The following is a 20453-nucleotide window of genomic DNA, read 5'->3' as shown; positions in this document are numbered from 1 at the left end:
ATCACTAGTCAAGTATTTCTGCATGCATAAAATGGACCTTTGCTGCATGTTTCCACTATATCTACACTGTGAACTGCCTGATAAAGTTTTGGGGTGGGGGAAGCCAAAACCTCCCAGACGGTTTTAATCAATGAAATGCAACAGTGAATCCCGCTGCACATTCACGCAGGATAGCAATCAGAGATGGGAGCACTATCTAGGCCACTAGGCTACAATCAGTAGGGAAAGAAGCAGGAAGAGGAAAGCAAACCTTTGTGTGTGGCTGAGCTGCTTCTATGATGAGGCTCCTCATCACACAAATCCTTATCTCTTCCACCCGAATATAAACCCAGCCGGTGACATCTGGATTACATGCAACCAACGGTGACATAAGAGATGTAGTTTTATTTGTGGATTTATTGTTTGTAATCTACACATAAGGGACCATATGCTATCCTATTTTATTTAATTACAGCTGATCTGCACATTGACAGCACCAACTGCTTCTTGCACTGCAGCCGTTTGTCCTCTCTGCTCTTAAAACAAAGGTTGCCACGTTTGTTACAGTTATGGCCATCACGTGGTTCCCTGATGGATTATTATTTTTTACCCTCAGAGCCTGTGCATATCGGGATTAAGGCCGATAGATAATCCGATCACGGCTCTGTTTGGACTCATGCAGGTTCAAACAAGCAGTTTTCCATTAAAATGTAATGAGGGAGATATTTCCCCCATTTTGGAGGTGTTAATGGGGGAAATATTTATCATTAAATGAAATACAATTTGACTCATATTGGACTCAATATGAGTGCTGACCAATATATGAAACCCCAAGCAATACATCCCATTCCTTTTCTCATTCAAGTATACAAAGCATGATAATATTATAACATGTTTTAATAATTTGGATTTGAATATCAACCTTTAACTATTAATAGATGCCAGGCCATAGATATTACATGTTACATGTCAAAGTGTAAAATATACTTTTCAAACCACAGTCAACGGCCAACTATGTCATGGCAGTCTTAATGCTGCCCAGTGATCTAGAGTTCATGTTAACAGCAGCAGACTGTTGTGTGAGGGAGAATTAAAAAAGTGTTTTTATATTAGGCCGACAGGATGAGCGAGAGAGGAAACGCAAACCAGGGTTGAAGAGTTGCTGACAAAGGTGAGAACACAAGTGTATAGGAAAATAGTCGCACACTGGCAACGACGATACAGTAAAAAATTAAAAAATACATAATGTCAACACTAGTCTTCAGGGTATTGGTCGTACTTGATAATGCTGGATTATTGTTTTGTAATACAATTTGAATGATGAAATCTACAATCTGATGTAAACAAACAAAGTTCATTATACTTTGATGAGTCACGTAAACATGCTGCAGTATTTTGATGATTCATTCTCATAATTATAAATAGTTTTACACACTAAGACTCCAAAATCAGACATTGCATATAAAGTAACTGGACGAGCTCATTTCATTTTATAGTATTATAAAATCCCTTCAAACGTAATTTTGTAAAATGTTTTTATATATTTTTCCACCAGATGGCGCCATAACATTCTAAAAGCATACAGTAATAGAAAAGTTAAAAAAGAAGTCATGAAAACTCTTATATAAAAAGGATAAAAACAGTATACCAGTGGGACGAAAAGCATTTTGTAACACCTGATCAGTTACACAGTTGTTATGTGGCCACATGTATGTGTAAGTTAAGGCAAATCCAAAAACACAGCAGATGTGTTTGTGCGTTTTGAGGCAAGGAAGTAAATTACGATGGAGAAAAAAAAAAAAAGAATGTATTCAAGCTTTACGAATCAATCATAGTGTTTTTGTGTGTTTGGTGTGAAAAATGTCTACGTTGGTCTCCTGGCACTGCCGGAGGTCATAGTCACAATATCCAATGGAGAATCGACCCTGGAAGATAAAAATGAGACACAAGACATTCGGTACCGTGGCTCTGACAATTAACAGCAATAGAAAATGCTGACTATTAAGTCTCACCTTAGGTCTCTGGAAGTAATCTAGCCCTCTTCCTATCTTTATGATCCAGCCATTGTCAAACCTAAAAAAAATAAAAACTGCCATCAAATAAAGCCACAAACAGAAAATAAATACAACAAACTGAAGCAAGAATGTAAAATTAAAAAAAATTGATACAACCATTTGAAAACAATTGATGTATGACCCTCAAGTCTCTCATTCATGTGTCAGGTGTAGCTGTACCTGATCTCCCTGTCATGTATAGTGGAGGAGTACTGCAGATCCAGAGTCAGTCCCAGAGCACTCAGACTCTCTTTCAGCTCAGCCAGAGCGCTGCTCTGCTGGCGGTTATCCGCCTGCAGGATGGGACGAATGGCCGTGAAACAACATACAATCACCACATAGTGTGACCTCATTAGTGAAACAACCTACTTCATCCTGTGAAGTGAGGAGATGGATCTTTTTCACTTTGCAGGACGCTTTTAGCAGCATCTGACAGAACCGCAGGAAGTTGTACAACTGTAGTGGAGAGAATGGGGACGCAGTGTGGTACAGTTTTAAGATGAGATTACAATTTAGAACTGTACGTTAGACATGAATACAAACAGCTTTGTGAATTGTAAAATGTTCTCTTTTTTTAATTCAACATTAAACTTCAGTTATATTATAATTCAACTGCTCTGTGCGTTGTGGGATGCAGGAAAACTTTACAACAACTTTAAGAGTTCACTATGTTTACACTAAACTCCTCTTAAGTCCATTTTAATGAACACAATAGAGTTGTGCATTATTCACACCTTATTGAACATTGTAGTTTTTGATGAATGCTTATTCAACTTACTGATAATGAATCAGTCACAATTATATAAATTAATAATTAAAGTTGTTTATCTGTTACAAATACCAAATACAGAGTTAACACATTGAGGACATTACTTTTGTAACCTGATTCAACATAAATTAAATTAGGAATATTCACCATTTAGGATGCATATTTGTATTTGACCCTATTAACACGTCAAGATACAGTAATAAAGCACAACCCACCTTAAGACCCTTATGTCAGTCAATATTGTGTATTAGTAGTGCATATTCTCATTTACCCAAACAAAGTTACCATTAATCATAATAACCAATTTCCACAAAGTGACACTGGAGTTTATGGGGCTTTATCCAGCTTAAAATAATAATTGAGGGACTGATTGCTAATACAATAATTAATAGTTGCAGCCCTCGAACAAAGCCATCTTTTAAAAACAATTAAACAACATTGAAAACTCAGATCGTTCTCACTTGGTGCGTGTGCCGTATGTAAGGGTCTTGTACCCAGACTTCTGTGAGTAAACTGCTCATGTATGGCTTGAACAGAGTGTCGTAGCTGTAACCAGTAGCATCCTCTGCTATTCTAATCTGCTCGTGATACTTCCCATCTGGCAGGAGAGGGAACACAAGAGCAGACAAGAAATATGAGTTAGGAGGCACAGACAGCAACCTGCAACAATACAAAAACAACTTTGATTCTCATATATTCCTAAATAAATGTCTGTTGGGTTAATGCCAGCCTTGGCAGGAGCAGTGGCCCACTTTGTTTGTCATCCAGCCCTTAGTGGTTGTATTGATTACCTTCCTTCAACTGGTTCACGTGCACTTTGATTTGCTCTGCTCGGTCCATGTAGCCTTTGATCTTCTCCCTGTAGTGGCCTCTCTTTGAGTCATCCTTCACAACTGCAGGGAACAAGAACAACACGCATGATGGTTCGTGTCGTCACCGTGATGCCTCCACTGTGACTTTTGTTGTATATCGTTACCTTTTAGCACGTCCATGAGCAGCTGGATGCCTTCCTGGTAGCAGACGAGAGACTCCTGGAAGCGGCCGCTGTGGTCGAGCTCCACCGCCCGCTTCAGAACAGAGATGGCGGATGTCTCCATCCCCGCCGCGTGATTTTGTGTCATAATTATGTATTTCCTTCGTCTTCTCCGGCGCTTCTAGAAGACCAACAGGGTAGTCATGGTCGTCTACTGTCGGAAAAGACACTGAAATAAGTGGTGCCCCTTTCCTAGTTGACAGCTACGCAGGTGCGCCACAAAAATATTTCCCGCGGAAACGTAATGGTGGAACCTTCGGCCGTGTGAAATAATGGTCCCCGATGCTTAGATGGGTGTACTTTTGACGGAAACCACACTAATAATGTACATATATATTAATCACATCAAATTGTATATAAATAGCAAATTCTTAACCTAAATACAATCTCAAACATTGATCAAAAATAGCTCTGGGAACACTTATTAGGGGAATGTTTGTCATATCGGTGCCGTTTCAATGCGACTCCGTCACACTTCCGGTGTAAAAACATGGAGGGGCCGACGCTGCCGTGATTCTAATGTTTGTCTGTTCGTAGTTGATTTTCAGCTCTTGAATTCATGTTGTTCATGTAAATTTGGTGAATATGACGTTGATGTTTTTGCGTTTATGCTTTTATTCATAACGTTTGATCCACGCGCTTATCTCGCAGCAGCAGGGCTGCACGTCCACGTTAACCTTGGCGTGTGTCACTAGTGTTTTTTGTTTTTGGTGACCCACCGTCTAATACAACATGTCAGGTGCCTGTCGTGGCTTGAGCTCTCTACCAGTCAAGGTAAGAAGTTGTTGTTTAATGTTTCAAACTGTTCAGCGCTGACCGACTCGTATAACGTGGTCTGTATTTTGAAAAATATTGATGCTGTGAAGGTACTTTGTATTTGAAAGTGACCTCATGGTTCAATGCTCTGACCTAAGGCTTCTGTGACCTCAGGGTTCTCTGACCTCAGGGTTCTATACTGTGACCTCAGGGTTCTATGACTAAATTAACGAAAGCTGGTAATATATTAGAGGGATGGCAATCCCAGAATAACCATTATGGCTAAATCTTTTTGGTTTATTGCTGAGAGATTCATTCAGGGGGAGACCAACCTAAATCGCAGCGTCTATCAAATGTTTATTGTCTCGTGACAAATCACTCCAACCCTATGAGAGGCTGTCTTTGTGTGCTCCTATATCAGGGAACAAATCTGCCTTTTAGCCTCTGCTATATTACATCTCATTGCTTATCATTTGTGTGTGTGTTTACAGATCCTGACGGAAGCTTCACTTGTGTCCCCTTGTTCGTGGTTTGTGTCTGCACGCAGCAAATTTACCAAAGCAAGAATCCCAAAAGAGGTAAGAATCAAGTCAAAAGCCCCAGGTTCGCTGTATGCCAATGAGTTGCACCAGATTTATTAGTTAGTTTGTATTGTGCTCACATGGTTCATATTTATAAATTAGCTGGGGTATTTCAGCAGGGTGCAAGGTCTTTAAACATGGCCCAGCGGACCGACAGTGTGTGGGTGGGTCATTGGTGACTCCTAACGAACGAATCCAGACAAAACAATAATGATGATGATGCCGCTTTGTTCTGCACTTCTAAATGATTAAAGCATCACTTTCTCAGTTGTCAGTGTTCAACGGCCTTGTGTTTTCCTTCACAGGTGTTTGTGAAGAGATCAAAAGAACATGAGAAATATGGGGGAGATCCAGAACAACCTCACAAGCTGCACATTGTGACGCGAGTCAAAAGTGTGATGCGAAGACCGTATTGGGAGAAAGAGATGGTGAAACACCTTGGGCTGGAAAAGGTAAGGCTTCTGTGTGTGTGTGTGTGTGTGTGTGTGTGTGTGTGTGTGTGTGTGTGTGTGTGTGTGTGTGTGTGTGTGTGTGCGCGCGCATTGCGGACTAAAGAAACTGCTTTCATTAATATAGATAAGCATTACAAAGGGATGGTCTCTAAACATGTTAGCTGAGATTGTCTCACTTTGTCTACTGTCGAGGCACAAAGAACGTTCATTAACACATTTTATGGAGGCACAATTCAACTTGTAACACTCTGTCTCTGCTGTGTATTTAGGCACAAATACCTGTAATTCACAAAAATACGCCTGCAGTCAATAGCCAACTGAAGTTCATCAAGCACCTTGTACGGTAAGATGAATGTCACATGTTCGCCTAAAACTATGAAGCTCATGTCTCTGCTCATCAACCAAGCATGCAGCCAAAGAAAATCCTATTAAAGCCATTTATTTGGAAATTTAAAGAGACTGTTTGTATAATTTCTTGTCCCTCTTATCATCTTTCCTGGTTAATTCAGGATCCAGCCGCTGAGGACGCCCTATGGACTCCCTGCTGAACAGGACATGGGTGACGCCTACATTAACAGCAAAGGAGAGTTGATTGTTCATCGCCTCCTCCAACCTGTAGACCCCAAGGCTATCGAATCTTAGCTCCACGTTCAATCATATCAATTAATAGTTACATTGTTCATGAATATCCATACCTCCCCATTTACTCAATATGTGTCCATTAAATAACAACTTATTAGTCTTATTGCTGTTTTCCATGACAGTTTAGCAACAGGTGATGGTTCAAATTCTTTATTAAACACGACTTGTAAAAACAACAATTAAGAATCTTTATTAATTAAATTTAGCCTGTTGCCCTTTTGCTTTTTTTGTGGTGACGGCTTCTTTCGCACGTTCTGAGTCAGATTACCAATGCCATCAGTAAACTGCTCCACACAGGTGTTTTTTCATGAAGTTTCAAAAGAATTAGACCTCTACAAGACTAGATGTGTATCCTACTTTATAATTGTATATACCCATCTATACATCAGCTTATCTTGTGGACTCTGAAGGAAACTCTACTTTTTTTTTTGGCAGAGGGGTACCTGCCTAACATGTCTTTTTGCATGATAGCAATTTTTTGCAATAAGTATAAAAGAAATACAATGATTACTATTTTGACTATGGAAATTATCCAATACATGTACTGTGCAATCAATAAATCTAACTGATTTTAAACGAATGCATATGAAACTACAAAGAGCTAAATCTTTTTATTTTTTAAATCAAGCTTTTTGTTTTGTGAAATGTTTCACTACCTACAAATAGATCCATTTGGTTGTTAGAAGCTCCATAATTTGCTTTGTGTAATGCATTGTCGTGCAGCTATCCTGTTGCACCTTAAACCGGTAATTCAGGTTTATCCCCAGCCAACTATAATCTGAGCAGAGCTCTACTTAAACAGAATAATTGAAGACAGTGTTTTTCAAGGAGGGGTCTAACAAAGAAACAGTATTGTGTTACATTATGGAAATGCATGATCCACATGATTCATCCACACAACCAACATTAAACTCATGTTGCTACATCCATTTTTTTGAAGAATCCTATACAAAATTACAAAAAACACATTCAAATTCTTTTTGTATTTGTTTATTAAGCAAAGTCAAACTCCTGCTAGAAGTAAATGTCATGTTAAGTTTGATGCTACAAGATGATCTAGGCTATTATATGCATCACGGATTAGTTTTTGATGAAACTTGCAAGGAAAGACAAGAACAGAACTACCTAAATCAGTCAAGACAAAGGTTCAAGGTTTTAGTCCGAGGCAAAAAGCAAAGAGCTGGTTGAGATGATTGGTGGAATGCTTCAGTGAAACTGTATCCGCTAGACGTCTCTGTTCTCGACGTGCATGGCAACATGGCAGACAATTCAATAAATAAGGCTGGAACCAAAACTACTTCTAGAAATAGGGAAGGGTATCTTTAGGATTGTATCGATACTGCTCATCAGTTCTTGATTATTTTTGGGAGAAACCATCTGGTTCTTGGCTGCAGCACGACAATCTAACAAGGTTTCAAATCCTAATAAATAGTTGCAGCTAAACAAATAGCCGAGTGATTCGACTGTTCTTATTTTAAAACTTTGTATGGCATCGCTATCGTTACCTGCAGTGGACGAGGACTGACAGAAAACGCATTTTTGCAGATTTATATTCTGCTTGTTGGCCAAATGTTTTGATATTTTGCTGGTATTTCCTCCATTATTTTACTCCATTACATGCGTTTCATTGCATCTGTGACAAGAGTTCTTAGCATCTACTGGAGTAAAAATGTAGCCAAACTTTCCACCTTTTTCTTCTCTCCGCCATGATGTGTGTGTGTCAAAGTAAAGCATGACTCTGCCCCTCATGCAAGACAGGAACAGGAACAGAGAAGAGGTTTGTAACGGTCGATACTCGATTATTACCGATGCTCTGGGTATTTACTACCGTCTCATCAGTTTCCGCTTAGAACCGGGTATCGGATGCATCCTTATTAAAAACACAATTTGATCAATTAAAATTTGGAAATCTTTAATGAATGGACAAGTCACTGACAGAAAGGGGGAAGAAAATACTAAAGTGGGCCGTCTGCTAAACGTTTTTAATTTTTAAAAAGGAGGTAGTGCCGAGAGAACCAGACAAATGTGCGTTTCAGTCATCAGAATCAGAATCGGAGTCGTAAGCTCGCCCTCTGATGGTTTTCTTCTCCACCTTTGTGAACTTTGTGCCTGACCTCTGTGTCATTGAAGGGGGGTCCATGAGGTTACCACTACAACAGGAAAGAAAAGACGTTAAAATCAGGTTGCATATTGTTTATGTTCTGTAGCTATGATGCCTAAAGGACGGTGGGAGTCTACTGTATGTCTCACCTGTAGTTAATAACATCTGCACAGCCGAGTCTCCATTCAAGCATCTCTGTCGGAAACTCGTCTGTGTTTCCCAGGTCAGCGAATCCAACCACATAGTCCTTTGTTATTCCGTCTATGAGCAAGGCCATCGTCGGTATAATCTTGATCCGCAGCCTCTCAGTCAGAAACGGGGCCTTATCCACATTCAGTTTGATGAATTTGGTCTCAACATGCTTCTTTGCCAAGATGGCCAAGTGTTTGTCGAGGATCTTGCATCTATATGAAGAGGACAGGATTACAAATTCAGCAATCCAATGACAAGGTACTCTAGTTTCAATGAACTACAAGCACTGACTCCTGGACTTGAAATGCTTATGTATTCTTTAAAAAAAAAAGTGACTAAATTGGGAGCTGCAACTAAAGATTTACATTATTGTTTTTTTCAAATTCATCATTTAGTATTAGGGCTGGAATGGCTTGTGTATTAGTGCCGAACCGTCACGGTACTAGGTGATGGTCTGGTGCACACAGCCGCATTCAAGGTACATGGTTCGTAGATTGATGCACGTAATGCGGAACCAAAGCTCACAAGTGCAATTCGCTTCAAGCCGTACGCGTTAGCAAAACAAGTCAGTCAAATATTGACAAGTGCAAACGCCGCAGCTAAAAAGACCCGTCTGCTACAACAGAAATAATTATTTATAAGATGAGGACGTGAGTCTTGGTTCAGAGTTCACATTTCACTGATTATTATAATACGGGTAGATGAAATCAAGCATTCTGACTGGTTGAGAGTGAGTCACAGGGTGTACTGTATTTAGCCATAATGTCCTGTACGCCTGTTTATATTTACCAGAGCGTTCCATTGATATTTGTAATGGACTAAAAGGATGAATGGATTAGCAGTAATGTTGCAGTCAAGTCACAAATTTACCTCAAGGAGCTTTACAATCCGTGCAGCATACTAGACCCTCGTACACCTGTCACTATGATAAATAAATACAATGGACTTACCTAAAGGTGGAATTTTTGTAGAAGTGGCAGACAACATTCTTGCTATCTTTGACCTCGCCGAAAAAGTCTTTCTCACTGGAGATTTCTCTGTACTCGCCATGGCCTTTAGACAACCACTCCTTAAAAGAAGAGAACTAGGGTGAGTAGCAGAACAATGAAACTGGCTTTTATAGTCGAGCACAATGAAAACATGCAGTCCATTTTGTTGGCTGATCCTTAGATGCGTTTAAAAAACATTTTCCCATGAAAGATCCACTTGTAGTCCAAACTCTTTGTAGTAACAAACTCCAGAGCAAGAGCTAATCTTTAAATCCCCCCAGGCTTCCAACAATGTTTTTAGATGAAATTAAATTGCTTTTACAAAACATTCAATTACAAAAAAGGTTTTAATTTCAAACCATTTATTTGCTGTTATTCTAACTCAAAAGATGTTTAAAAAGTGCTCTGTGACTAAAACAGCAGAAATACCACCATATAATAAGATGGCTCCTGAGGAGAACTGGTTGTTGAAAAGGCAGAGATATGGATCTTTACTGATTTAGGATCATTCAGCAATTCTTCCCGTAAAGTCCACAATATTCCAGTAAAACAAATTATTACTACTCCCATTAGGGCTACATATTATAGAGTTAAATACCATTTAAAACAGTGCCAATCATATATCATTTTGCATTGGTTTGCACTTGATGCAACAAGGGCATTAACTAAATGTCCCAGATAATTTAATTTGCTTCAGACACCGACTATAAAAACAGAAGAAAACATACCTGCTTCTGTTTCTGGGCTTTTTTAAGTGCCTCTAACCGCCTTTCCTTCAGTCTTTCCAGATCATCTTCATCCATTTCATTCAGTTTGCTCAACTGTGCATCCACCTTCTCCTCCACCAGCAAGGCTGACTGCTCCAAAACCTTTGCTAAGATGTCCATTTGGTTGGCCATGGTTGCTTGCTCAAAGTGAAACTTCCTCTGGATCGGAAAGGATAAAGAACAGATCATGTCAACTGAAACACGAAGCTAGAAAACATAGAAGTTAACAAAGATGCCCGGTGAGATTTTACTGCCTAAATACAACAATGAAGTCAAAGACAATGACAAATGCGCAATTATCATGTAAACTGTACACACTGAAACTAATCATCCCTTTGTGAAGGTTATAATGTTCAGCTTTAGTCTACTTTTTGGAGGTTTTGATTCAATATTATGGGCATTTTGGAGGCTGTAGTTTGCGATGATGTTGAATTGTGTCACACTGATCGATGTTTCTAATGGGCTATTGAGTTTACCCTCATTGATTATGAACGGGTTAAACAAAATATTAGAAAAGGTTTAATAAAACGCTGACCATTAGACCCATCATGTGGCTAATGGTAGAGCATTAGATTTCGCTAACGTTAAGTGTACACTGGCAATTGGCAATACAACTGCACCAGCATGTGCCACGCATCAACTCAACGTTACTATGAACATCAACTGTGTGAATGACTAAGTGTGAACGCGACATTCCTGTCAAGTCATTTGATATAAACGTAATAACACTAAAGCTGTCAGCCCGAGCAGCGCAGCAGACAAAAAGCCTTGGTGACGTCAGGGCACACCTTATTTATGCCAGTTGTTAGCTTTAAGCTAACTGCGTGAACGTACTTGGTTATGGTTATCTAGCTATCTATCTGTTCGACACTTCCCTTGAAGCTTCCTGAGCATTTAATCACTACACGCCAGTTAATTGAGGAATGCAGCGTGTTAATTTCCGCCTGCATACAAAGGAACACGTTAGCTAGCTCAACAATACTATGCTAGCCTGCTAAGCTAGCTGGCTAGCTAACGTTAGCCATGCGAGTCGCATAGACGTCAACAGTCCCACAGACAAAGATAAACACTCGACTCACGTGTGAGATGCATAACTTAAATTATGTGCTGTGTAAAAGTGAAATATGGTAATTCACAACAACACCGCATTCAATTCTGGGTTACCTGATGGAGCTCGCCGACACTTCAGTTTGTGCGCGAAATGCAAAAGGTTGCTGCGTAACAAAACGTTACAGCACCAGGCCGCTTGGACGTTAAACTACATCCGGGCATTTCTTACATTATCTATTATCTGCTTAAACCTAACCTGCTATAAGTAAAAGAAAACTATATTTTATGGCTTTACGGTTTCTCTTTTTAATTTACAACTCAAATTTCCGAAACAAATAAGAATATATATATACATATATATATAAATAAATAAATAAAAGAAAATGACTGATGGGTTTACTAGGATACTTGACACTAGTTTGTACATTGGCACAAACATACAATACTTCAGAATATGTTTGCAGGATTCCATGCCTGCAAACACAATACAAATGAAAAAAGTTGAATTTAGTTTTGAGTATTGCAGTCTTGTTTTACTACTGTATTTAGCTCCTCACTGTCAGAACAAAGACAGTGTAGATGAAGATGAACGGCCTTGATCTTTCAAGATTAAACATTCATCACCATTTCCAGTTTGTAAATCACCAGTAGATAAAAAGATTATTTTCAGAACCAGTGTGATCTTGATTGGAAAGCCTTCTACTATACAGATTGTGACTTTAAACAATGACAACACAATAATAATACATAGTTTACAGTTTATTACCAAGATTTAGAAAACTTACAAACAAGTTCACAGCTTCAGGTCTTCAGGCACAAGCCAGTTTATAGAAGACAAGACTGGCCAATTTTAACTTCTGGAGAGATAGGTGAAGAGAAGCAAACATATTGGAACTGAGTGGAGACTTGCGCATTCTGAATTACATTCATTTTAACAAGTTAAAAACAATGACTGATGACCAAAATGATTGATTTGGTTTGCATATAGGGGACACTGCTTTAAAACAAACTTTTCCACCACACACACACACACAATGTCTTGGATTGTGAGATCACAAGCCAGCCAGCCAGCCGCATCTGCTGAGTACTACTTATCACCAATCATGAGAGTTAACGTCACAGAAATACAATGATTTAGCCACGAGCCATAAAAATGTCTCCAATGTATGAAGTACACAAGTACATACGTTGAGTTATAAAATAAGGTCACCTATTCCTCTGCAAATCCAGAATTATTTCAATATTCAGATTTGTAAAACAACTAGGCTGGAAACACACTAGAAAAGATTTACTTCAGATACAAAGGCTGTATGAAATGTTACATTATCTTGAAGGGACATCTCACTTGCTAAGGAAAAAAGAACTGCATAGGCTACTTATTGATTACCATAACCCCAGTCAGAGTGCTACTGAGAATCAACAGTTAACCTCACATGAAGAGCTTTGGCCAGCTTCAGATTTCCGTGTTGGAACACCTACAAACAATTGAAGCCAGAGAAGATTTTACAATTTAAAGACGGTTACTAAGAATTCACTACATATAAACAATACAAGAGGTACACCCTCCACTTACATATTTTCTTTTAAAACTTTTAACAAGTGTCTTTAAAAACATTATTTACATAGTATAATAACAAGGTTTGGCACTTTTTCTGTGAGAGAAGAAAAGAAAAGAAAAGATACTACTGTATGCAGCAGACCATATCTTAGATGGTTAGATAGTTCACAGGTCAGTACTAGTGGCATGGAGCTCCAAAGAAATGTCAATGAAAAACAATAAAAACAATATATTTTATTCCTACAATTTCTGGCATGATAACGTCTGATGTCTTAGGAGTGCTACAACACTAACTAATTAAAAACATTTTAAAAAGTGCTTTACGTTTAAACATGGTGATTGTGTTCATCACAGTCATTATTTGAAACCTAGACTGATTCAACTGCATACATGGAAAAGAAAACTCAAAATGTGCCTGTGTAACAGTATTTAAACCTTAGGAACACAAAGCAGAAGTCAACTGCTATTTCAGATGGAAAACGCTCATCAGGACGGAAATTTTAAATCTTGTAAAAGGCATGTCTTGTTTAAGAAATAGTTTAGCACTGCCTGCAAAACCCTTATATAAAATTTCACATTTATTCTCCAAATGAAAAATTATGAATTTGCAAAAAGCTGCTACGATTATCACTGTTCTGAGTTTTATTAGTAGATTCTAAATACCTTTTCTGCCTTTCAGTTTGTACACACCCAAATACTGTCATGGCTCATGTAACAAGGTTTTCATATTGTGTGTGAAGGAAGAAAAAAAAAAGTTTGTCATTCTCAGGAGGCCACTGAGAACCTCAAGTTTGGAAGGAGGACAATAATCATTGAGACGTCATTCTTTGTATTGCAGATGACCTTGTGACAGTCGCAAAACAAGAGTGGGGGTGTAATGACATCACGCAGCGAAAGCAGTTCTCCCTCCTCCTTCATGCTACCTTCAGGGTGCTACCATAAGCCTGCTGCACAACCACCTGCACATTGTCTAGGATGAAGTCGAAAGCCATACTCCAAACTGACTCCACCGACTGCTGCATGAGCCTGCAGAGAGAAGATCAAAAGGCCACATAAGGAATTATTGAAAGGAAGAAAGGAAGAGGGCGACGTAGAGGAATGGAGGTGGTTTAACCGTTCAGTACCTTTTCATATATTTTATAATTAAATCCAACTTCTCCAGATCTTTATCCTCAATTAGATCAGTGCAGTATGTCACCACCTGCAGGATGTCCTCCTCCATCGGGTCTAACAAAAAGTAAGAAGGGATTAAATAAGCATTACAACATAGATAACTGCATGAGTAGGCACTATGATGGAGCTGTCCGTCACTGTGTACCTGTCATGGTGGTGACCCATTCCCGTAGAAGTGTTTTAATGTCCGTCAAGTCATAGGCTCCGGCCAACACTGGAGCGGGACGAGGGATGAATTTGGCCAGAGGCTCTGGGATGTCTGCTTTTGAGCTTGATGTCGAGGGACCATTTTCAGCCTGAGAAAGGAAAACAAATGTGAGCTGGAAAGATCACAAACTGCCATGGATTCTCAATCGTCACAGACTGCCACCATCTTCATGTATGAAACTGTTCATTGGCTCACCTTTAGTATGTTCATTGGTTCCCGTGATTTTATAAGGGGTGGTAGCGTTTTGCCTGGGCTGTTCGTCGTGTGACGCCTCTTCAGAGGGGAAAGACCGTTTTTAACAGGGCTCGCTGCATTTTTTCTCTTGTAGCGCCGCTTCACTCGACCAATGCCGACTCCGAGTCCTGACTGTTTTAGCTGCAACAGTGGATTCTTCTGCTCCACTGCTGAGAAATCAAGAGGAAACACATGAGGTTAGGAGTATGTGCATGCTGACGATAGTAGAACAAAGCTAAGCTCATTTCGAACAAAGCCCCCTGTGTGCTTACATATTCTTTCCTGAGGCTGGACATTTGTTACGCGGTTGTAGGCAGACTTCAGTTCGGCCTGGAGCTCTTTGGGAAGGGCGGCAAATACGTCTGGATCAACCTGCAGTCAGAAAGCCGAGGGACTAAGTGAAAATTAACGCCTCGTCACAATCAATGAAATCAGCTTTAGATAAATGGGTACAAATATGCAGAGGTTTGAAAAACAGCTTGTATTGTATGTATTTATATTTTTAAACATACACCGGAACAAGTGCTCACATTTTTCTGTGACAACTTGGCCTTCTGGCACAATTTCATTGGCGAAAGGCCAAATCTCAAACGTTTGCTTCCTTCCTTACTTGCGAGAAGCTTGGTAGTTCCAGTACAATTCCCAGACTGTCTGGCTGGTTTGGAATCTGTAGAAGCAACGTGCCAACAGGCGGAGCGTACAGGGCAGGAGGACGAGGAGGCGAGGTAGGACGAGCCCTCAGAGAGGAGGGCTGTGAAAGAGGAGCAGAGAGCTGTGGACTGGGTGACTGATGGTTACTTGGTCTCTCACGATCAGTCCACGACCGCTCCACTTGTTCTCTCAGCTCTACAGGCAACGCCTCCAACACAGAACGATCCACCTTGGAGATCACAAAGTAACACGAGATGTTCAAAACATTGAACTGTTCAGCTCTTGCTTGAATCAATCAGACGTCTTCTTCTAGTCTTTACCTGTGAAGGGGAGGGGACCTCAATACTGAAGTTGAGACGCGCTCGAGAATGTTTCGGAGTTTGTCTGCATGCCTGCTGGTCTCCGCTTGTTCCTGGGACCGGCTCGGGAGAGGACACAGACAATGGGCCTGTGGTTGAGGAAACATTCACCCGATGTGAGTTATTGTCAGCAGCATCTCTAACATTGATCTTGAACAACAAAGATATAAAAACACAAAAGACTTTCCACAAACCTCTGTTGCTGGACCGCATACTTAATCCCCGGCGTAGCAACATCTCTTTGATGGAGCGTGTCCCGGAGTCCGCGGAGTTCTGAGGGACAGAGGGATGTCCGTCAAGAAGCTGCACCTGGATGCCGACTCCTCTCATGTCGTGAACCTGCAACTTCATGGCATGGAACAGCTTGATGACTGCAGCGGCAATCAGCTGACCACTGTCAGTGGATTGAGCAAGCATCACAGTCCTAACAGAAAAGGAGGCGGATGAAAATGAGTCAGTGACATGGATAGGCAATGACGAGACATTATCAAGCATCTGTAACATCCACAGATGAAGATCCCTTACTTACCTGGCTAGGTTATCACATATGCCATGACCACCGTATTTAGCAGATTCCAGTGGCGCTCCAACCTTGCGAACCATGACCTTAAGGGTAACTCTGCGCCCCCGCAGCCCTGCTTCTTGTAAACGCTTTTGCACCTCCATGGACAAGTTAGTCAGGAAAGACTCTGCCTCATCAACCTAGTCAACATATGTCGAGGGGGACAAGAGGATTAGCGAGAGACGGGCGTAAAAAGCAAAGAAGATAAGAAAGACCAGACGGAACTGGGGGGGAAGGAAGTAGGTCGAACCCCAGTAAAGCGAATGTTGTAGTTCATCTCAGCTGAGACGGACTTCCTTTCCTTCTCGTAGCGGACAGGCCGGTCATCCAGGCCTCTGCAGAAGCGGAACAGGGTTTGTCCGGTCCGGGGTCCAAACTTCTTTTGCAGCTGAGACAGAGACACCTGTTGGAGGTCCCCGCACGACCTCACACTCATAGCAGCAAGTTTTCTGCCCATAACAGGCCCAACACCTTGGAAAAGGAATTGACAAGTAATCAAATATTTAGCACAAGAAAGCGGAAAGACTGTAGACTGATGGACATGAACAGCAGGTGGTGCTGTAGCTACCTGGTAAGCTGGTCACTGGCAGGTCCCTAATGAAATCATCCACTTCTTCAGACTTTAGGAGGTATTGCCCATCTGGTTTGGCCTTACGGGTGGCAAGCCGAGCCAACAGGATGTTGGACCCTGAACAGTCAGATGAGCAGTCAGTTTGGGTTCGTTAAATAGGAACGCTGTCTTGATGGATTTTACATAAGACAAACAAACTCACCCATGCCCACTGAAGCACAGCATCCTGTTTTCTCTTTGATGTCCGCTCTGATCGCACTGGCCAGATCTTCCGGGGTGATGCTCAACTCAGTGAGCAGGGCGGAACCGTCTATCAACACTTCATCACAGCTCAGAGCTTCGATGTCATGGGTGTACCTGCAAAGAACAAATAAATGAGGTCCTTTTGCATGTAAACGACAGGGAAATGAGTAAAACATTGACCAGGAAGTTCTTCATACCCTGCCAGAGTCTCATACATGGTGAGGGCCACCTCTTTATAGGCCTCAAAATCATATGGGACAGACTGCAGAGCGGGGCACAGCTGTTTAGCTTTGCCAAAAAACATCCCGTTCTTCACACCCGCCTGCCTGTGAGAGACAACAGACTCCGATTAGTACAACATACAGATATTTGTGCTGTTTGATATAAATCCCCATGACTGTGTGAGTGTGGTTCTATCTTACCTGGCTTCATAACTACAGGACGCAATCTCTGCCATGGAGAGCGTAGCTACATCCTGGTCCACTCCGTTAGCATGGGAGTCGGGACTCTCTTGTGAAGGAGTTCTGTGTGGATCCTCATCTGCTCTTTCTGAGAGGCAGACCAAGCATACACTTAGTCAGGCATGTAACAATCAAGTAGGACAAGTCCAGGGAAATATAGGCGACAGGCCTGTGGTAAATAAAGGTCAACATGCTCCATGACAAACAGGTTATGTACTGTATGAAGCATTCACCAGGTTTAGGATGAGTGTGTTTCCTCTGGTAGTACTGCTGCTCCAGCTGAGGTTGGGCCCCAGGCCTCAGGGGCACTCTCCCCTGTCCACGGTTACTGGTCACAGCCACAGGCTTCCCTGCAAGATGACCATGAACTGGATGCTTGAGACTATTCTACACAGCAGGTGCCTGTCTTAGATATGAACATGTTTCACAGGCTGCATAATGGGAAACGGAAAAAAAGGCACCTTACCTTTGAGTTCTGGTCTATGTCGCATCCCCACGGACACAAAGAAACAGTCCATGTCCACATGGAGAATACAAGACTTGACGCATGCGGCTGCTGACGTACCTGACCACACAAATAAATAAATAAATAAATAAATAAATACCAGATCGTCAGAGGAACGTTTTCCACATCATAAAAAGACATGAATACAACATTGAATGATGCCACCGGCATCCCCAGAAAGGGGCAACAAATGCATGCAAATACTGCGTCTATCTCTGGATCTCTATATATTGTAAATATCTGAGATCACAAGAGAGAGAACATTTTGTACAACAGTTTAGAACTTGAACCTTTGCTAATTCACAATGATAGACCCCGTTTTTAAAAAGACGTTTTGAGCATTTAGCATTTATTGGAAGTAAACAGTGGAAAGCCACAGGACATGAGAGAGGTCGGACATGCAGCTAGTGTCTGAATTTAAACTGGTGAAAGTGTCAGTTGTGTCATATGCTTATTGGACCACTGAGCCAGCATGACAACCAATTACAACCTTCTTTAATAAAAAAAATAAGCACAGTCTGGATTTTACAGGGGAAGGTTACAGTGACCCTTCCTTTCTTACCTCGACTGTCTGTAGAGTGCTGGGCCACAGATTTCCTCAGTCGGTCTTTCCCAGGAAAGGAGTCCCCTTCCACTGCTTTCCGCTTGCCGTGCAGTTCATTGACATACTCAGAGAAGCCAGACCTCCACGTGGAGATCTGATGTAAACGTGAGTGAGAGTAGTACTCAGAGATCAAACCGCCTGTCCGAGACAGCAGCTGTGCCGAAGACTTGGATGGCGATGAGGCCTTTTCAGCGGGAGGATCAGGTTTGGCTGTTACGTTGGTTGTGTTTAAAGAGGCAGGGTCCGATGAAAAGGCATTGTGGTGACTTCCGTTCAGTCGAATGGGAGTATGTGAAAGAGGGCGACTCGCAGGTGAAAGGGGAGCCTTATCGGGATGCGAACCGACTTGATGGGGTTGCTGAAGCTGTTTTGGGAGCAGGTGGCTTTCTGTACCGGTGGCCTCGTGGTAGGTAGGTGGTGGAGGTTTGGGTCTCTGCTCATTGGCTCCATGTGAATTGGATTGCTTCAGAGAGACAGAAGACGGGTCAGATTGCTTCGGAGGACTGTGAGGAAACTCATAAGGGTCAGGTTTGGTCTGAAACTGTACTGGAGGACTCTGAGGTTTCTCCTCTGGACTCTTGACTCTGCAGTGAGGCAGGTCCTTGTCAAGAGAAGGTTTGTCAGTAACAGGGGACCGGTCCTCTGGCTTTAAGGCACCATTAACAAGGTGAGTGTGTCCATTTGTCAGATGCGCTTCCTTCACCACCTGCGGGAAAGGATCACCTTTGCCACACTCTTGCAATTCATTCATTTTTGAATGGCTGATCAATTCCAATGAGGTCTGAAGTAATCCGTTTCTGTGAGATAAAAAGATAATATAATAAGAATGTATGGAACAAGATCCAATTGTGTGCACAAAACTCTAAAATCTCTCATTTAAGTAAAAAAAAAAAAAAGAAGAAAGGGTTTTGCGTACTCACCTTTTGAAATCTACTTCCTTGTAGCCACTCCGGGCAGTGTTGCAAGAAGAGTTGTTCTGAGGTTGTGGTTGGCTATCTCTCTGGTGCTGGAGATTAGTATGGGGTGTTTGAAGAGTAGACTGTGGGGGCTTTGTGGGGCTCGGGTTAGACAGCAGGCTTCTGTGTCTGGGATCTACATCGAGGAAAGTTGATGGTAAGGGACTGGGTTGGGGGTTAATGATGCGAACAGCAGAGCTTTGCTGGATGGACTGAGGTTGGATGTTGCCTTGGTAAAGTGGACTGTGGCCGGCGTTAGGGATGGAGGTATTCTGGCAGCTGGACATTGACTCCTCGTGCCTGAGTACAGAGTGCTGAAGGCTGCGCTGTGGCAGATGAAGCTTTTGATGGACGCTCGGCTGAAGCAGCCCATGGCTGGGTCCGCCAATCTCTGATGTCTGGCGCAGAGTCGTGCCAGGGAAGAGTGGGCCTTTCTGTTTTGTGTACAGCTGGTACTGTTGGTGAGGCAGGAGATGCCCCGCCTTGATACTGTTTCAAACAAATTACAAAGTCAACAGAGATTTTCCGCTAATATTTTACAATATAGAAGAATGAAATGAGCAAAGAATACTCAACTCCTACTAAACATACCTGTCAGTGATCCACTGTGGCCGGATGATCTTTTCCCCTTTGAGCTCCTGAATTTTGCTGTTGGGTAAGTTATTGGCGATGATGTGGGTGGTCTTGGAGCGAGAGTAGTAATTGTGGAAGTGGCCACCATGCAGCATCATCAATCTGCGCAGCTCATCTGCACTCGGCTCTAAATCACAAAGAGGTAAAAAATTAAACAGTAAACCCAAAAGACAAAAATAAAATCATAAAGTCAGTTAACTGGGAATCCACACGACACAAAAGTCTGACTTATAGATCTGCACAAAACATCACAACCACAGGAAACATATACATGAGTAAAAAATAGTGCCAGTTATCACATGAAACATGAGCTGAAAGCAAGTGAAAGTAAAACATTTAACTTTTTTGTTAATTAGCTTTGGATTCTTTG

At 41.5% G+C, this 20453-nt stretch overlaps 4 protein-coding genes across 4 annotated transcripts; 1 reads left to right on the top strand and 3 right to left on the bottom strand.

Annotated features, from left to right (window-relative positions):
• Positions 1–1317: 1317 nt before the first annotated feature.
• On the bottom strand, positions 1318–3923 carry mitd1 (MIT, microtubule interacting and transport, domain containing 1; the record flags this gene model as incomplete). The annotated part of the gene is made up of 7 exons (XM_079231279.1): positions 1318–1904; positions 1992–2052; positions 2214–2326; positions 2403–2489; positions 3264–3400; positions 3594–3695; positions 3779–3923. The coding sequence occupies 7 exons, from the start codon at positions 3921–3923 to the stop codon at positions 1809–1811; spliced, it is 741 nt and encodes a 246-aa protein (XP_079087405.1). The 3' UTR covers positions 1318–1808.
• A 461-nt stretch (positions 3924–4384) lies between these two features.
• Positions 4385–6840, top strand: mrpl30 (mitochondrial ribosomal protein L30). The gene is made up of 5 exons (XM_079231283.1): positions 4385–4609; positions 5083–5169; positions 5478–5624; positions 5894–5967; positions 6134–6840. Exons 1-5 carry the CDS (start codon positions 4568–4570, stop codon positions 6264–6266), a joined length of 483 nt encoding a protein of 160 aa, XP_079087409.1. The 5' UTR covers positions 4385–4567; the 3' UTR covers positions 6267–6840.
• A 389-nt stretch (positions 6841–7229) lies between these two features.
• Positions 7230–11544, bottom strand: txndc9 (thioredoxin domain containing 9). Its single transcript, XM_079231323.1, has 5 exons — positions 11480–11544; positions 10277–10474; positions 9510–9628; positions 8517–8771; positions 7230–8416 (listed from the first exon to the last, which is right to left on the bottom strand). Exons 2-5 carry the CDS (start codon positions 10445–10447, stop codon positions 8299–8301), a joined length of 663 nt encoding a protein of 220 aa, XP_079087449.1. The 5' UTR covers positions 10448–10474; positions 11480–11544; the 3' UTR covers positions 7230–8298.
• A 567-nt stretch (positions 11545–12111) lies between these two features.
• On the bottom strand, positions 12112–20196 carry rev1 (REV1 DNA directed polymerase). The gene is made up of 19 exons (XM_079231439.1): positions 20042–20196; positions 19415–19939; positions 18453–19291; positions 17852–17950; positions 17619–17735; positions 17347–17464; positions 17122–17250; positions 16884–17038; positions 16679–16798; positions 16361–16581; positions 16078–16250; positions 15725–15972; positions 15510–15637; positions 15149–15418; positions 14811–14910; positions 14500–14708; positions 14242–14392; positions 14048–14150; positions 12112–13949 (listed from the first exon to the last, which is right to left on the bottom strand). Exons 1-19 carry the CDS (start codon positions 20179–20181, stop codon positions 13838–13840), a joined length of 3957 nt encoding a protein of 1318 aa, XP_079087565.1. The 5' UTR covers positions 20182–20196; the 3' UTR covers positions 12112–13837.
• Positions 20197–20453: the final 257 nt, after the last annotated feature.

This window comes from Taurulus bubalis, assembly GCF_910589615.1.
Source record: "Taurulus bubalis genome assembly, chromosome: 15".
Classification (NCBI taxonomy): Eukaryota; Metazoa; Chordata; class Actinopteri; order Perciformes; family Cottidae; genus Taurulus; species Taurulus bubalis.
Note: the sequence above shows the minus strand (reverse complement) of the source record. Positions and strands in the feature narration are given on the sequence as shown.

Bases quoted from the DNA above. Each gene is read 5' to 3' on its own strand.
- txndc9 (XM_079231323.1), bottom strand. From the start codon at position 10,447: ATGGCCAACCAAATGGACATCTTAGCAAAGGTTTTGGAGCAGTCAGCC. The intron at 9,629-10,276 runs GTATGTTTTCTT...TCTTCTTTTAAG, and splicing joins AAGCCCAGAAACAGAAGCAG to GAGTGGTTGTCTAAAGGCCA. The intron at 8,417-8,516 runs GTGAGACATACA...TTCCTGTTGTAG, and splicing joins GCAGATGTTATTAACTACAG to TGGTAACCTCATGGACCCCC.
- mrpl30 (XM_079231283.1), top strand. From the start codon at position 4,568: ATGTCAGGTGCCTGTCGTGGCTTGAGCTCTCTACCAGTCAAG. The intron at 4,610-5,082 runs GTAAGAAGTTGT...GTGTGTTTACAG, and splicing joins TGAGCTCTCTACCAGTCAAG to ATCCTGACGGAAGCTTCACT. The intron at 5,170-5,477 runs GTAAGAATCAAG...TTTCCTTCACAG, and splicing joins AAGCAAGAATCCCAAAAGAG to GTGTTTGTGAAGAGATCAAA.
- rev1 (XM_079231439.1), bottom strand. From the start codon at position 20,181: ATGATGCTGCATGGTGGCCACTTCCACAATTACTACTCTCGCTCCAAG. The intron at 17,951-18,452 runs GTAAGAAAGGAA...TTGTGTGGTCAG, and splicing joins GCACTCTACAGACAGTCGAG to GTACGTCAGCAGCCGCATGC. The intron at 16,799-16,883 runs GTGAGTTTGTTT...CTGACTGTTCAG, and splicing joins CTGTGCTTCAGTGGGCATGG to GGTCCAACATCCTGTTGGCT.